At 33.3% G+C, this 13750-nt stretch overlaps 1 protein-coding gene across 2 annotated transcripts; it reads right to left on the reverse strand.

Annotated features, from left to right (window-relative positions):
• Positions 1-10284: 10284 nt before the first annotated feature.
• LOC132701554 (60S ribosomal export protein NMD3) lies at positions 10285-13644 on the reverse strand. 2 transcript variants are annotated; one of them, XM_060669589.1, is made up of 8 exons: positions 12245-12297; positions 12110-12182; positions 11897-12059; positions 11567-11807; positions 11208-11501; positions 10886-11153; positions 10657-10836; positions 10285-10558 (listed from the first exon to the last, which is right to left on the reverse strand). In XM_060669589.1, exons 2-8 carry the CDS (start codon positions 12112-12114, stop codon positions 10366-10368), a joined length of 1344 nt encoding a protein of 447 aa, XP_060525572.1. In that variant the 5' UTR covers positions 12115-12182; positions 12245-12297; the 3' UTR covers positions 10285-10365. The 2 variants fall into 2 exon arrangements, with proteins under 2 accessions (XP_060525572.1, XP_060525570.1); XM_060669587.1 differs by having other exon boundaries at positions 11897-12182; positions 12245-13644.
• Positions 13645-13750: the final 106 nt, after the last annotated feature.

Raw genomic sequence — 13750 nt, forward strand, 5'->3', positions numbered from 1 at the left:
TTGTGGCTGCGCCTCATCGTCAATTAATGTCCGCTGAAAAGAAATCATCAAATAATGGAGACGGGATATGCAGTTTTGCGCGGCGCTGCATTGGGTCACAAATTTTTCAGACATTCCACAGAACGGGACGCATTACGAAAACCACTTTGGAAAGGTAATTTACTTCGAGCTATCTCATCAGAATAAATCAGAAAACTCAATTTCGGGAGGCTTAACGTTGAAATTTATTCTAGTCCCTTTTAATAAATGCGGATCAACTATAAAAAGCAAATAGATTTCCCTTATTTGGAACGAAATTGAACTAAATTGCTTTGGATTTTACTTTTACGTTCGTTACTTGCATTTTTATTGCTATTCCGGAGCGATCCGAAGAACGTACTGTGTAATCCGGATGGATGACGAGCTTAAATTTGTTAAAAAATGATATTCTCCCCAGAGAGGGTTTTTTTACATCTCTTTTTGTGCCCTTAAAAATGACAAATTTAGAAGAGAGACGAACAGAATTCAAAACAAGTAAATAATGGAATACGGTTATCCTTGCAAAAATCCCAATCATCCAAGAAATATGGGATCCTAAAGGTACTATAACAGATCTCACTCTATCATTTGTTCCAAGCAATTCATTCATGCAACATTCGATACGAGGTAAGAAAATATATCTATTTCCGACCTATGCCCTTGATTTTGTAACTAAATGGGGTAAGTTTCAACGTAGTGCCTTAAAATATTTCGCTTCAATTGGGAACATAATACCTTCACCTCGACACGACCGGTAAACCACAGAAGAATTATGGTGAACAGTATGAAGCAATTCCAAGGGATTACGAGTAATTAAAGGAATTACTATGACATTCTTCCCTCTGCGATTTACTCCTCGTTAATCCTGTAGGAAAGGAGGTTTTAATTTATCTACCGTCCATTTAAAAATATGTGTATCTCTGTGCGCATTATGTCATTGGTCAAAACCGATTTCAAGTTGACAAACTCTCCTAAGCCAAGCTAAAAGGATGAAACTAGCAAAAACTACGAAAAGTAGTTTTTAACTGATGATATCAGCTTAGAAACCTACCTACTTACAAAAACGCCCAGGATATTGTTAACAGTCAATTGTTGAATGAAAGAAAAAAGTTATTGTTCGTACTTAGAATAGACTGAAAAGGAAGCTAGAAGAAGAAACCAATATAATTATTAGCCGAGGCACCCTGCCTAGAGTGAAATGTAATTTGAACAAGTGCCAATTGAATCGCACAGATTGCGCACTTGGAGATTTAATTACCTTCAAGAAATTCAAAAGTAGATTAAATGAGGGTAATTCGGAATACGTTGGTAATTTGGAATACCACGTTATTGAAGCTATACATGGGCCATGAGCGTTAAATATGGTATAAACTATTAGTTTTGCCTTAGCCTGACTTTGCAGTTATTTTCATTGATGGTATATTTTAATTCGTTATATTTTTTGATTAGTTAAAGCATATATTTTTTTAACGGACTTTGAAGTGAATCTTCTTGTTGCTAATGTGGAATACTATAAATGATGCAAATTTGGAATATTCCAAATTATATTTATTTTTTGATTTTTATTCTTGTTTTAGCCATGCCACCCAAAAAAACCCTGAAAAGAGACAGCACTGTAGTCCAGAATATACCGCCTTTGCTGTACTGGCAGTAAGGCTGAAAAAAATGAGTTTCCTTAAGGCATAAACTTTAAGGTAACAAGAACCACATTATTCAAACTAGTTGCTGAATCTCCTTTGGTGGAATATGCGCTTAAAATGGAGTACAAATTATATGAACTAACTCAAATGGATATAACTTACCAATAAGCCGTTAGAAATAATATTGCAAACCCATTTATTTCGAATGAAGCTGGCTAAAGGGGTTTCTATCTCGAAACAAAAATATTCTGTTTATGCGGAAATCAATCATTGGAAAAAGCGCTTAGTTTCACAAAGGAACGTAGGGATGGATGAGTTCTACAATCTTTTAGAACAAGTCTATGAATCAAAGAAGTTTACACCGGACCGCATTTTCAATGTGGACGAAAAAGATATGTCCTTAGATCAGAGTAAAATTCCAAAAATTGTTGCTAGACGCGGTAAAAGAGGTTTTCTCATTACAGTAGTGGCATGTATAAGCCCAGATGGTATATTTGTGCTACCAATGACTATTTTTGCAAAGGAAAACGTCACAGACACTTTACTGACTAATAATAATAATAATAACTAATTTATTGACAGAGTCGTTTAAGCACTATATTGAATATACAGAACCGTCTGAAAATTCGACAGGGTTTAGCTTTTGGACAGATCATTTGTGAAACCTTTAAAGTCTTAATATTATAATGAGGAGGTACGCATATGGCTTCGTGAAAACAATAAATCTTTGTCGAATTGTGTTGCAAGTGTCAGACCATCGAAATAGCAGCCAACGATTTTAAAGTAGTGACAGAGATACAGTTAGTGAGGCGGAACAGGAAGAACAATGAGAAAACGGTACCTACAGTTTAACAATTAAACGAAAGTGACGTGGTATCTGCTGATGAAGGCGAATCATCAGATAACTAAGATTATGCGATGATTCATAAACCGAAGTAGAAAGTCTACAGAACAGGGAGGGAATACCGGGTCCATCTTCAAAGAATGTTGCCATAGTACAGCGGTTAGTATGTGGTTGTGGTTTGTTTATAACGTCTTCTGATATTTCACCGGTGCCATTACCGAAGAACGAAACTCCAATAGAAGTCGAAAAACAACAAAATCACCAATTGTTCTCCATACAAAAGAGAACTGAAGAAGGCAACAATGCACATTGACATTCAATGAGACTATTAAGAAAGGCCTTAAAACAAAGAAGGAAGGAAAGAGAAAGCACCAATCAGAAGACCTAGAAACAGATGGTGTTTAACGCAAGCTTAAATATTTCAAATTCCTCAGAAGAACTTGCTCCGGAATTCGATTTAGACAGAGAGTCAGAAGATCAGCAGACTGTATTTTTTCTGCAATGGAAAATTTAGCGAAGATGCATGGGGAGAGCCAGTGGGTTCAATGCCTCACATATGGATGCGCTGGGAGTGTGCTGAATATGATGCCGGAACATATGTTTATGGCGTCTGTAAATAATCTCAACAAAGTTTCATTTATCTCACGAATAAAAAATATGTGCTGCAATTTTGGAATATTTCCAATTGCTGCTATTCCAAATTACCCGCATATTATGTGAACAAGGATTTTTAACACTTTTTTTTTCAATAGTGAAAACACCCTTTTAACCTCTTTTAAATACTTTAACTTTTTCGTATAACATAGCATAGATTTAAGACAAATTATCAAAATTTAATTTTTTTGCAATTTGTTTTTGAAACCACTATTATAAAATAACCTCATTTCTTCTATAAATCCGAAAACAGACGGAAAAATTAACGTACCTAAACGAAATTTCATTCGATATACACGATAAAATATACGAAGAATGGGTTGATTCCCGTAAAAGCTGTCAACGAAAAGCACCTTCACGCTGGATCAAAAGGATTTTGTTCCAAACTGCTTGATGTTGTCTACGAAGAATATTAGGAACTATAGCTTAGACTATCATGTGCACGAAGCGCAGAACTTTTTCAAAAAACTTGTTTCACAATTATTTAAATAAAAATCCTACGCTAACTATCCCAATCGCCTGTAACAAAAAACACCAAATTCATCAAGTACAAAAAGCTCGTAAAGATAAAAATATATATGCTATAGCAATTTCTTAGTTGAGTGAACACCAGGGAATAGAAATAAAGCCAGCCATTCTGTTACCTATCTATGCTATATTTTTATATTTATTATTTAATTTATTTAATTATGTTTTATAACTAAGCTGTAATTATTAATTTAATTCATTCTCAAATATTAAAGTAAAATATCTTTAAATGCAGCATAACTTTGTGAAATTTCGTAGCATATCTGAGCTGGGCGATCATATATCGCTTTCCGACTAAACGTTGTTTTTCTACGGCCAACGAGACACGAAACAATAGGATAAAATGCGGTGAATCAGCTGTTTATCTACCCTCATCTATCCCTCGCGTGACGGTGTCATTTTACCTATTACTCTCGTCGTAACAAGAAGAATGACTTCGGTGTTATCCTTCACAAGTTCCCCTGAGTTACACAGTTAACACACCTTGATATTTTGGAATCCAGAGATTAATTGCCAGGAGTGTCCCTCGTATCAGTTTGATTGCAATGAAGGTAATAAAACAATTAACCATGATGCAGTCAATACAAATGTCACTTAATTGTTAGATTCGCTCAAGAGTTATTTTCACTTTGAATTAAAAAACAACAAGTATTATAAACGACACTTTGGTAACGAGTTTATTTAGACACGAACGCAGCGAGTGCTTAATAAAATAATGACTGAAGTTTATAAACATGTGGCATACTAAATTTTTGCTACTACCGTCACATTTTTGCAGTACAGCACGAACATATTAGCGGAGTAAAGTGATGAACTACACACCTTTCGAACCATCACATTTGACAAATGTCAAAATACCATCATCAATATTTAAAATTTACCGTAAACATCCGATCCCTCCCAAATCCAAAGTAGAGGTTGCATACTGTACTTTTTGTACAACAATTCTCTAATTCAGTTACTCATTGAATACATTCAATAAGTGACGTTAAAATAATATCATGGTTAATATCCACCAATCACCGAGCGCTTTCAAATCCGTGACTAAAGTACCGGAAACGCTGATTGCCAAGGAACAAATTTACACCGAAATCTACCCGATTAAGCAGAAAGTCCAGTAATAAATTTATTAAAGAAAAGAACTTTATTATTTCTGCTTCTGCTTATGACCATCAAAAAATAATTAAATTTGTTGGATAACTTGCATTACAGTGGGGTTAAGTCAATTAATTAAATCTTTAAAAAATTCTTGATCTAAAAATTTGTCTTAAATTAAATTATATTTTTCACAAAAAATTAATCATACTGTTTCAATAACAATCGGACGTACGTCAGCTGGAGATACAAATACTTTAAGAATTTAAAATTAAAATTGAGTTTCTTTTTTTAGTCATTAGTGAATAATGGACAGATTTAGTATATTCTAATTTCAGGGGAATCGCTACTCTAACGGAAGGTATTCTCAAAATGTTGTCTCTTACTAAACGTTCCACACAGAGACATCCCAAAACATATTACATGAAGGTTCCAGGAATAACAATTGTAAAATTCGAGATGTCCAAAACATCCCATGAACCGAAACATCTATGAAATATCTCAAGAACGTTTTGGGATATTCCTAGAGCGTCTGTTGCGATGTTCGATAGTTCTTGTTTAAACGCCTATTCAAGTTCATTTAAATATCTGTTATTGTTTCCGAACAATTTCAAAAATCGATTATTATCGCTGCTCAAAAAAAAAGTTATTACACACGAAATGTTTCTAAGTCGAAGTATATAAGCCGAAAGGATATATAAATGGAGATATAAATGGAGATAAATGGAGATTATGGCCTTCGAGTGGGGATAAGTAGTCCACCAAACAAGTCAACAGCATGAATCGCTATTATGCTATAGAAGCGGTACATAATTTAAGGTAAAGTCTGTTCATAGATATAAGAAAGTGACTAATTGATAATTGATACGAATTAAGGAAAGACCCGAACAATCTGTAAGACTGAAATATGGCCGAAAAGGTCCGTACTTTGCTTACAATTTAATTATTTGGGATTAAATATACAGTGGTAAGGTGGAATTATCACAGACGTATTCTTTTTGTAGGTTCAAGCTTTGTAGAACCTCAATTAATTGTTTTTAGTATAATCTTCGTGAAAATAAATGTCGTTATAATACATGTAGTTTTGGATTGTTGCTTTTGTGTCACATGAGAAAGTGGTTTTAGTCAACTGTCTACTGTGATAACTTGCATTATCCATTATAATTGACGCTATTAGGAGAAATGTTTGGAACTAGTTTGTTTTTAAACCAACTTCGTGTCTTCATCGTAATCCAGAGAAGAATCTTTAATATTTTTCGCAGACAGAGAAAGTCCATTTGGAATCCAACGATCTTTAGAGCCAGCATGCAAAATACTTATTCTTTCACCTCTTTTTGATGGCGCGTTTGTTTTACACATTTGAGTCAAACCAACCCTTTTCCGGGGTATAATAAGTGTCGAACCAGGTTTCATCCAAGTAAATAATTGGCCTTTGTTATTCTCTGTAAATCCTAATTTTTTTTAGATATTCCAGTCGCCATTTCCGAATTCTAAAAGATGTGTTGAATACACTTCCATAAGGTAGTTCTGCCACATTTAACACCGGTTTCATCTTTTTCAAGCCTCCTAATTAAGATATCTAATGTAGCCACGCTTTGTTCCTCGTATAACTGGTAAATTTTACGCCGTATTATATCTAGATCGCTTTCATCTACACTCGAGAAAATGTCAGCATCGCTTCTTTTTTTCCTCGCTGAAATGGGATTATTCACAATTTTCCATACAGTTGATGTTGGAATTTTCGTCAATGCGGCCGTTTCTTCTAAAGATTCTTGCTTGCTGCCACCACGTTCAATGAGAGTCAAATAAACATTGTTTATAACTTCCGTAGTCTCAATACAATAGTGTTTTCTACATTTGGGCGGGAGCGTCTCCTGATATACACTAAAATCGCACATAATTTGCATAATTAGCACACGATTCAACACGCGCTGTATTACAAAATAAGAATGATTACTTAAACTAAGTAGTATATCAAACCAAAGAATATTAAGCACAGGTAGGTATAAAATTATTTTCTATAACGGACCACAAAACTTTAGGTAATAATCTTGTTGTATCGTATTTTAATGACCACCCTTGGATATTCCCATTCAAAACCAATTGGTCACTTTCTTATATCTATGAACAGACCATACCATACGAATATTTTTGAACAATAATGTTTCCCATTCAGTTTGCCTATACGATATTTAGTAACTGTACTATGTTTCTTAACTCGAGATGTAATGACGGGGATCATAAACAGGGTTATATCGTAAAGTTCCGATCAATCGCAATGATAGTTTTTAAAAATTCCGTATTTCAATTTTTAAGACCTACACACCTCGAATCGTTCCAAAATTTGGGTCACTCTAATTTACGTCCAATAGAAAGACGAGTTTAGTAAATGAAAGTAATATAACTGCGGCGTTTCTTTATTCTAAGATCAAGTAAACAGAAACCTATATATAAGAAGCATTCTTTGGTTTTCCTCTTGCAAGAAGGAATAAAGACAACATCCCTTCATTTTTGTGACTTGCTACAAACCCTTTTACTTGCGCCCATACCAATTCCATGTGGTTTAATTTACAGTGATATGGCGGAAGGCGAAGTATTTCGTTTTGAAGCGATTTCATCCATTTCGTACAAAGAGGTTTATTTAAATTTACAATCTCCAGTAGGCCATTTCTCGACATATCTTTCTGAAATTGCTTCTTTTTTAAAGAAAATCAATGAATGATGTCATTTTGTCCATCCAAAAAAGAGTGAGTATTTTTTCGGATTTTCTCGAGTTCTGACAGTATTATGTAGTATTTGTTGGAGGTAGTCTATAAAAACATCATTCATGTCTTCATGATAGTCTCCAGTCCGTTGTGATTGAAATTCTAGTAAGCCACCACCGACAAAGCCACTTTTGCTTATATTCTTCCAGTGAGCCATCCTTCCATAAAAATATGCCACGAGCTTTTTAAATTTTTATCCTGTCATGTTCTACCAACGGATTATCCTTTATTCACCCAAGTTTCGTCCAGCCCCAACAGACATTCCTGGTTTCCCTTCAAAGCTATCTACCCTCTCAAATCTCATCGTCGCCAGCGGATAATTTCGTGTATCTCTACTAAGAGTGATTTTCTATTTTGAGGTTTCTCTTAATGAAAATTCATTTCCTTCTAAGTTTTCCATAGTTTCTTCTTATACATTGGTGAAATAATATTAGTTAATTATGTTGTTCTTTTTAAAATGAAACAAGTATATTATTCTTCTGATGGTAGTCTTTTCATATTCATTTATTACAGTTTATTTTCTATAGTCTATGGTTTCCTTCCCTTTGGTGATCTGATGGGTCCGCGTTTATCCTCGTGCGCAAGACATTTTTGACAGTCCAACGCTAGTCATATTCGAATATATTTCAATTAACTTTGCTCCGAATGTTAAGTTTTCGGTGGCGAAGAGCTTTGAACACATTGAGAATAATAATTTTCTCATTTTTATAAAGTGGAGTTTTAGTAATCCGTTTCTCAACAACAAATTCAGAAACACTATTTCCAAGAACTAACTTTTCCAACAGGTAACTATAATTCTAATTTTAAACGCTAGAGTGCGTAGCCACAATTAAGTCAACTATCTGTCTGTTCGTCTGCCACTCTTGACCCGTGACAATCATCGTAAATATATTATTACGCGTATAAAAAACAGCTAAAACCACTAACTGTTAGAGTTCAGAATGATATAACTCTGTCGCATTAAGAAACAGGGCATAGTTACTACATTTTTTGTAATTCGGCAAGATTTTAGCCTTGGGGTTGGTTGTTCCAAGATTTTTTGGCACAAATACGCTTCCTGGTAGCCGTGTTTTCGATGGGCTCTCCAGTATATAAAAGCTGCGAAGCCACGATGTATTTCAGCAATCATGAAATGTTTTAAATCATATCGTAATTAGGTATATGTTCCGAATTTCGACTACGTCTGGCGCAGACAAAACCCAACACTGCACCAACTGAGGTGTAAATTAATTGCTTCTCAACGTGTAGTTTGTTATTAAAAACTTTACGAACGCACCTAAATTAACCTAATTATTAAAACGTTGAGATCTAGCGAGAAGTACAAATTGTAATTTAGTGGGGAGAATGTCAAAATTTAATATGACCCAAATAAAGTAAATAGGAAAATTCACCCAGACGTACTATTCTAGTAAACAGAAGAGAGAGCTGCTCAAATTAAATTTTAGGAAAAACGGAAAATTGTCTAATATAATAAAAAACAATAGGCTTAGATTATGCAATTAATGTTTTTCAATAATCATATAGCTAGTAAAATAATCGATGGAAAGAATTTTCAAATTTTTGCAAATAGGAATTCGCATATAAAATTATAAAATATACTAGAACTCTTTCAATTACAAAACAAAATGAAATCAATATTTTAGAAAAACACGAAATGCTTTCTAAAACACATGTACATTTTGTTATTTGCAATATTCACATTAAATTTAAAATAATACACACAAATAATCGAAAATGCTCGTTGAACAAAAAACAACTAATTGTGAACAAAACTAAGCAACCAACATCAGGTACTGAAAAACTTAATCTCGTGAGGACATTAGTAAATTATTACGTACCCACAATGAAGCTTATAGTGAATCGGAACACGCTTCCGCTAAGCAGGATAGCGGAGTGTGGAAAACTTGAGTCGTTAAAAAGGGAAACAAACTCATGAAGCGTTTTCTATAATTCACCAGACAAGTACCTAGAGCCACATGGTCATAGTAAAAGATAAATAGGTATTCCTAATTTCACTAAATCGCGTAACAGTTCATCAAATTCAGCACGTTGCAGAACACAATAATACAATGCAATATATATCTTTATAAAGAAAAATGCTTCTTAAAATTCTGAATCTACACACGGATTTATTTCATGTAAAAAGCATCTAGGTACTGTTTAATACGTATGTAGTAAAAAGGCAGAGCATGTTCTTGTCGAAATAAGAAAGAAATTAGGGCCATCGATTAAGCTCTTGTCTTGTCAATATTCATAAAAATAAAGTTTTATTTGGGATTGTATTTGTCAATTAAAATTAATAAAATTTGTTTGGTACATTAAGACACTGATGAAATGGAAAAAGCAATTGGTCAATCAGAAATGTCGGTGCAGGATTACTCAAAATGCATAAATCTAGTTCTCCTACTAACCCTATAAAATTAAAATTATCGATCTGGGAAATATTCGTTACTCTATGCTAAAATTATATTATTATCGGATACTGACATTAGTGACAGTTATTCTAAGTGTTCACTCTAATCAAAAACGTAAATCTGGTTGCCTATGTATTGCAGCTACAGAGCCTGCCAATGTGAAGCTTCTGCAACTATTTAATGGTCTTTTCTATTGGATAATTTATAAGAGGCTGTCACGCATAATACATTTTTTTTAATAATTTAAATAATTTTAATTTTAATATAATGTTATAACTACTACCTTTGTAACTTGGTGGTGGGATTTTGAAAATTAAAACGTGGAATAAATTTAACAATATATCATTTATTTTTACATATTTCTTGCTTTCATTGTCAACATTAGATAAAAAGTAAAACTATGTGGTTTACTCAGCCATTTCAACATCATCCACTACCAGATCATCTAGCATTTCTTCCAAGGTAATCCTCGGCATAGTAGCATCATAATCAAGATCATTGGAGTCAACTGCGATCGGCTTACTGTTGTCTTTAAATATATTTATATTTTTTCGTAAAGCTGGATCTTCCTCCAGGTCATCCATAAACTCATTAAAATCACTAAAAAATATAAAATTTTAAATACAATCTGAAGAACACACCCCAAGAACAACAAGTGATTCAAATAAAATAAAGTAATATTTCAACTAGCTACTAACTTTCCATCAACACTTAAACCCATATCATCTTCAGCCAATCTCTTTAACTTCCAAATTCTCTGACGCCTCCTTGCAGCTCTTTCGCCAAAGTGTTTTTTAACCAAAATCACATCTGGGATGTTGTCTCTGTCCAGACTATCAAAGCTCATATCGTTTATGTTGCTGTCTTGGAGATTGTAACTAAACATAATTTTAAGTAAACATTATTTATTACACAACATTTACTTACCCCATCACAGAATCTCCAGGTTTTAAGATGTGCCCTAAATGGGTCTTTGAATGTATGGTATTCTCTGTTATACCCAGTTCTGACGCTTTAACGACCCATACATCAGCTAGAACATGTTTTTGAGAAATTGTTCCTTGCCCAGGAAAGAATTTCCTATCTTTGTCCATGATGGGTTCAATATCCATCACAACATATTCAACTAACTGTTTGGGATTACATATTGCATTGAATGGATTGCGCCAATAAGTAACACTGTTCAATTCTGCAACTAAAATATCAGAATTACTATCAGAATCACAACTAGTTATCGACATATACTTACTTTGACCGCTGGATGGATCTATCAAATGCAATGTGTTAGTAACTCGGTAAATCAAACAAATTGGGGATATACCTGCCAAAACCTGAGTTAACTTTTTTGGCAAACACACTACACTGTCTTTAGATATAGGAACAATTTCCAGAGAGTATGTAAATTTGTAGTTGTAAATATTGCTATGAATATCATGGGATATCAGTTTTTTTGAGTGCTGATATTTGCAGGGAAGTACTGTACTCAGAAAATCAATCATTTTTTTTGCATGTGCCTCTGTGGCATAAAAAAAATCAAGACCACCTGGAAAACACCAAGATTCCTTGTTCAATTTAATAGTAAAATAAAACAAAATGTTGGGATCATACCATGAACAGGTTTAATTCCTAATGTATGTTCATGTGCTTTGTGTTTAAGGATAAGCTGTTCCAAGTAATAAAATGTCTTTTTGTTTTCAGCTTTTTGCCTCACTTGGACTAACGCCTTCCAGTAATCCTTAGCTTCTGAACGATGACAGTCATCACACATTTGATGATTTACAGTGTATACAACTACAAATTGCTTCTGGAGTACTGCACCCATCACTTCTGCATGAACAACCAATTTTACCTAAATTGAACCAAGGGTTTAAATTAAAAACAGAATAGTCACACACATTGGGCAATACCCAATTTTCCAATAAAAAATCCAAAGCATACCTTTATTCTTTTTGAATGTGGTTCGGTCCAAACAAAACTTGCATCAACTAGTTTAACCTTACTTAGACCCTTAAGCTTCTTTAGGCATAACCCCAATAATTCTCTGGATTCTAAATCACAATGGATCCAATCTGCAGGAGGTTGCAAATACCTCTCACATCCTCTACAAAAATAGAGTGTTGCTTGTTCTGGAATACCTTCAGTAATGTTTACTTCATGTCTTAAACAGCCCACACACATATTGGAAGGATTTGGCTCAATTGATAGCCCACAATTGCAGCAATGCCTAAAAGAAATATAAATAAGTTCCATAAACCAACAATAATAAAATCTCAAAAGCAAACTCACATGGTCTTGACTAAATGTTGCTCAGGGAAATCATTTAAATACTCCATAATTGATTGAATCTAGGTTTATTTGTGAAGAAAAATAAATGTAAAAAAATATAATTACAATAAAAATGCTCTCAATATAAAAAACTTAATATACTATCAATAACCTACAAACACACCACATTACATGCCGTAGAAAAGTTCTTCTTCTTTCGTTTTATTCTAGGTTAAACATTAACTAGCGGCATCCGCCCATTGCGGATTTCAGATTTTGATGTATAGTTAGATGGGATTTTCAGAGTATTTGCCCATTGCAAACAATATAAGCCCATTTTTCTTTTAAGTTAAAATTTTCAGTACATAAGGCAAGGGCAGGGCCTATATCTCTAGTAGTTATTTGGTCTATTTATATATGTAGTTTTATAATATATGCACTACAATGAGTGGCAGTTGATGAGGGGTGTATGTAACATCAGCTGTTCATCAGACGTCACTTAGCCTATTCAACTTAAGCGGTTTAATGCTGTTGTTTTGTATTTTAATAACATGTTGAACTAACAGAGGAATATTGCCACATAATTGTTGACGATAAGCAAATTAATATTCAAACTGCCCATAAGTATTTAACTCAAAATTATGTTTTGACTTAATATGCTTGTTCAGGCCAACTAGTTGCAATATATCATACGTGCAAACTCATTTCAAATATGTAATTGCAATTTTTAATTTGTTTCATACATTATTTAATTTATGAGTTGAAAGTGTGGGCTCTAAAAATTAATCACTAGTTATTTTTTAAATCTTTTTAAATTTAGGCCCCAGATAGTTTTCTGTTGCTCAGCATTTAAGTGCATTTAGTTACAAGTGAGAAATTTTCAAAAATTTTCTTTCCTGAAAATATGTATATGACTAATACTTTCTATTTACCGTTTAAAGGTACATAAATATCAGTAACAGTAAAATCATCTTATTTTTAAACTTTCAAAACATTTTCTATCCATACACACAGTGAATACATTTGAATTGAATGCAACTTATGCGTTTTTTTACAGTTTCTTTGTCAGTTCTAAAATTAGTATTATTACTTCTCACGTCAATTTTGATAAAATTTTGTATCATATGGCTTTAACATCGAGTGATATAAGTTGCTAGATAAACCGGGTACTCCCAAGTTAGCCAGCACAGACATTAAATTAAACTGCACCGTAGATAATATATATACTTCTTTATACATTTAAAACATTAATATTGTATTAACTTTTAGTTAACGAATATATTTCTTGCAGTCAATTTTTCAAAAAGGTTGATGAAAAAGTTTTTGAATTATTAGGGAATGAATTTCTTTTGGTTAGTTTTTGCTTCAATAGTGACAAAATTTAATGTTTTTTCATTTTTATCGAAATTTGGTACAAAAATGATCAACCAAAATGTGTAGTTTTATTCTCCTGTCACACACACCTAAAGATCAGATAATTTATGACAAATAATTGGATATGTTATTATTCTGTGACCCGCATTGTCT

This window comes from Cylas formicarius, unplaced genomic scaffold (assembly GCF_029955315.1).
Source record: "Cylas formicarius isolate icCylForm1 unplaced genomic scaffold, icCylForm1.1 PGA_scaffold_4__25_contigs__length_36172078, whole genome shotgun sequence".
Lineage (NCBI taxonomy): Eukaryota > Metazoa > Arthropoda > Insecta > Coleoptera > Brentidae > Cylas > Cylas formicarius.

What these genes read in the sequence shown, in the direction of transcription:
- LOC132701554 (XM_060669587.1), bottom strand. Translation starts at nt 12,291, where the DNA reads ATGGAGTATTTAAATGATTTCCCTGAGCAACATTTAGTCAAGACCAT. An exon ending in AGGAATTAAACCTGTTCATG is followed by an intron (nt 11,502 to 11,566) that starts GTATGATCCCAA and finishes GGTGTTTTCCAG; the next exon opens with GTGGTCTTGATTTTTTTTAT. An exon ending in GGTTTAAGTGTTGATGGAAA is followed by an intron (nt 10,559 to 10,656) that starts GTTAGTAGCTAG and finishes TATATTTTTTAG; the next exon opens with TGATTTTAATGAGTTTATGG.